Source organism: Temnothorax curvispinosus, unplaced genomic scaffold (assembly GCF_003070985.1).
Source record: "Temnothorax curvispinosus isolate PA1 unplaced genomic scaffold, ASM307098v1 QBEX01015304.1, whole genome shotgun sequence".
NCBI lineage: Eukaryota > Metazoa > Arthropoda > Insecta > Hymenoptera > Formicidae > Temnothorax > Temnothorax curvispinosus.
The window spans coordinates 22,096-25,902 of record NW_020225084.1 but is presented as its reverse complement, the minus strand read 5'-3'; the positions used below and the strand labels follow the sequence as shown (position 1 = coordinate 25,902).

At 32.5% G+C, this 3,807-nt stretch overlaps 1 protein-coding gene across 1 annotated transcript; it reads left to right on the top strand.

Annotated features, from left to right (window-relative positions):
• Positions 1–858: 858 nt before the first annotated feature.
• LOC112465532 (histone-lysine N-methyltransferase SMYD3) lies at positions 859–3,669 on the top strand. Its single transcript, XM_025033099.1, has 6 exons — positions 859–1,534; positions 1,711–1,952; positions 2,035–2,339; positions 2,509–2,788; positions 2,924–3,086; positions 3,364–3,669. Exons 1-6 carry the CDS (start codon positions 1,425–1,427, stop codon positions 3,587–3,589), a joined length of 1,326 nt encoding a protein of 441 aa, XP_024888867.1. The 5' UTR covers positions 859–1,424; the 3' UTR covers positions 3,590–3,669.
• The last annotated feature ends 138 nt before the right edge of the window (positions 3,670–3,807 follow it).

Genomic DNA, 3,807 nt, shown 5'->3' with positions numbered 1-3,807 from the left:
TATATATATATATATATATATATATATATATATAAAGATAATCTTGATAGAACCGTCTTATCCTATTGTTCCTTCCTACTGAACCTTATTTTACGCTATTAATTGTTAAAATTTTATTATCTTTATGAAGATTGCTAATTTATTGGGGTCAATTCGTAGCAAAATTATTGTAAAATATTTTATACAAATGTATATAAAATTCAACAATTTTATTTGATGACAATTGACACGTCTCATAATTTATCGAATAAGTATTACCGATGAAATGTCAATGATAAATGTCCCCTTATATATTGTGAATACGGCTTCTGTAATTTTTATACAAAAATATATGTAATGTATGTTGAATGACAAATTATTTAAATTCAAATTTTACACGCATGTATGCACATACATATACATTTTATATTAAATCTATTTACAAACCTTTTCAATGGTGCGAAAGTTTAGCATTAAATGTGAGGTACGAGCTCAAATTTGAGTCAACTACTTTTTGTTAGCCCGAAATTTCTAACAAATTATATAAATATTTTATTGATAATTTAGACTTATTTTTTTAACCATATACAGTTTTTGTACTTGTCAATTTTCTGTTTTTACAATATCTGAGAATATAGTTGTGTTTTACGTTAGGTAAAACAGGTAAAACTATAACGAATTTGAAAAATTAAACTTAAAAGTCTTTCTTTTCCATTTCTATTTTAAAAGATACTAATACAAGTGCCGCATTGAAATTTTCGGAAATGAAGGAGAGAGAAGAAAATTGTATCAGGTCTTCTCATAAATAATGTCCCATATTTTGGAAATAATTTTAAGCAATAAAAAAATACCAGAATTTTAAATTATTGCTTACAACAATATTCTTCAATTTCTAATTTAAAACATTTCACATTTGAATTAATTTTTAAAATAATGAATATTTTTGACACGAAATTCTTGGTTTTCAATTTCTCATTTAAGTCGTCCGAATTAATGTTTTAAATAATACATAATTCAACATAAAAGACAAAAAACGATATTCAACATAAAAATATTACTTATGGGACGACCTAATGGAAAAAAATGTAAAATTTGTAAAAAGTACATTAAAAAGATGGGATGTACAAATTGCTAGAAACAGCTGTTGAATTAAAAATCTGCAAAACTAAATATGCATTTCTATTTTTATAGTAACTTTATAAAACTTTATAAAAAATAATTGTTATAACCGTTATAATTTTTATTTCAATTATGAAATACTACGCCACGAATGATCTATTGAAGAAAAATGCAACATGTTAAAAATTTGAGGTTATGAACAATACCGGTGTTTCGCTCGTCGAGCAAAAGTTTGAGTTTAGGTTAGGTTAGATTGCGCTTTAGAATCTTCACGTTTACGAAAGACCGAATGTTTCGTAAATATAATTTACACCTGTGCTTGCAAAATGAGTGGCGACATAGTAAAAAAAGGAACAACAATCTTTACCGGCAAGCCATTCGTCTTTACTCTTAACTCGAAGCACAGGACTACTCGATGTGACAATTGTTTGAAGAGGTATAGAACAGCTTGTGAAATTGCGATATTTGCCATTTAATGATTTTCTATCACATTGTTTTAAATTATTTCGGATGGGATTAATTTTATGTATGATAAATTACTATCAAGTAAGAATGCATTTAGCGTACACTGCATAGTACCTCATGAGTATCTCATGTGATTTATCATTGCAGTGGGAAATTGTTAAAGTGCTCGGGCTGTCAGTATGTGTACTACTGCGACCGGAATTGTCAGAAAGAATCGTGGCCGATACACAAGGCAGAGTGTGCACGTCTGAAGAAGGTATCGCCGAAAGTGTTGCCAGATGCAGCCAGACTTATGGCGCGTATAATTTTCAAGCTCAATCAAGGTGGAGCCGATGAAGTGGGCTATTACACTGATAAAAACTTTAGGAAATTCAAAGATCTAATGTCCCGTAAGTACTTTCGTATCTTCCTAAGAAAGACGATATTAAGAACCATGAATATATATAATCAACTTGCATCTCTGGACTGTAGATTATTCGGACATAAAAGTGGATGCAAAGCGACAGGAGCATTTCGTCATGCTGTACGGAGTTTTACTCCAATTTCTGGACGAGACACTCATGCCCAACATCGCGGAGCTGATGGGTATTTATGGCAGGATATGCACTAACTGCTTCAATATCCTGGATGTCAATATGAATACCATTGGAGCTGGCATCTATCTGGGAGCGTCTGTGATGGATCACAGTTGCAAACCTAACGCGGTCGCCGTTTTCGAAGGGACCACCATCATCGTCAGAACGCTGACGGATCTTCCCTCTTTGGACTGGTCACAGGCAAGCATTGACAAAGACGCAAACTCCAATAGTCGAAAAACATTTGACCTTTTTAGTCTGACTCTCAAAAATTCCATGAAATTGGTTTTACTAATAATTTAAAAGCGGTTTAATATAATTATAGGAAATGTTTTACATTTCGGAATCTGTATAATTTTATTTTGCGCAGGTAAGAATCTCGTACGTCGATTTACTTAATTCTAATAAGGACAGGCGCGAGGAGCTGCACAGTTCGTACTATTTCTGGTGTGATTGCGAAAGATGTAAACAAGAGGAACCAATGGCTGAAGCGGCCGCATGTCCGAACTTATCGTGCGACTCGCCGTGTTCGGTTGAAGCTGATAAATGCGAGAAGTGCGACACCAAGATATCTGTAGAATTTAAGGAGACATTTCGGGAAGTTGTCGACTTTACCGCTCATCATTTGGAAAAAATGAAAACTATGGCTTGTATCCTTTCAAGATTCACGTTAAGAAATCTAATAATATTTTTTCATCTCAATAGATGTATCAAATTTTGACGTAATGCATTTGTTCTTTACAATAATAAACATTTCCTTTATATTTCCTTATTAATGGCAATAGATCTTGATGTTAGTAAGATATGTTTGAAAAAGCAAAAGGGTGTAATGCATAAGTTTAATATACAGCATGTCCGTACTCTAGAAATGGCTCATATTGCGGCTATGGATCTGGAGTGTTGGGAAGATGCGGAGTTTTATGGCAAGGAACTCATGCCAGGATATTTGTGAGTGATCATTTATATAACGTATATAGATAATAAGATAATTCACAAATCATTTTCTAACTTTCAAATATTAATGTCAATGTCTTTTATTTTTTGTATTTGCTTATTTTATTTATTACAACATTGTAATAAGTCGTTAGAATGTACACGTGCTATAATTAGCTGAGAATAATTAATTCGAAATAATAGCGATTCTCCCTGACGGGTTTTAATAAATGAAAGTTAGAAAATTAATAATCCCAAGTTGGACCATTATACCATTGCGATCGTTTTTCAGATTGTATTACGGGGAAGTACACCCTTTGACAGGGTTGCTATATCTCACGACGGGAAAGATGCAGTTGCACTTGGGAAAACCGAAAGAAGCGCTCAAGGCGCTGAACAAAGCGAGCATGGTGTTAATGATAACACATGGTGATAAGCACTCCTTGATGAGGGAGGAATTGAGACCTTTGCTCTATCAAGCTGTTATGGAGTCGAACAGTGATACTCACGGCGCGTAGCAATCTTATATTTTTGTAATTTTTAGTAATAAATTATTTTTTAAACGCGAGCTCAACGCATTGCTCGATGACCAGCTCAACATATTTCTTTTTTGTTTCCCTCATGTGCTGATTATTATCATTTTTCCGAGAGCATAGATAGCTTAATTATTATTAATACATTTGTTAAAACATTAATTTTTTTTTTTTTTTTGTATATTTGTAATATGTCTATGATT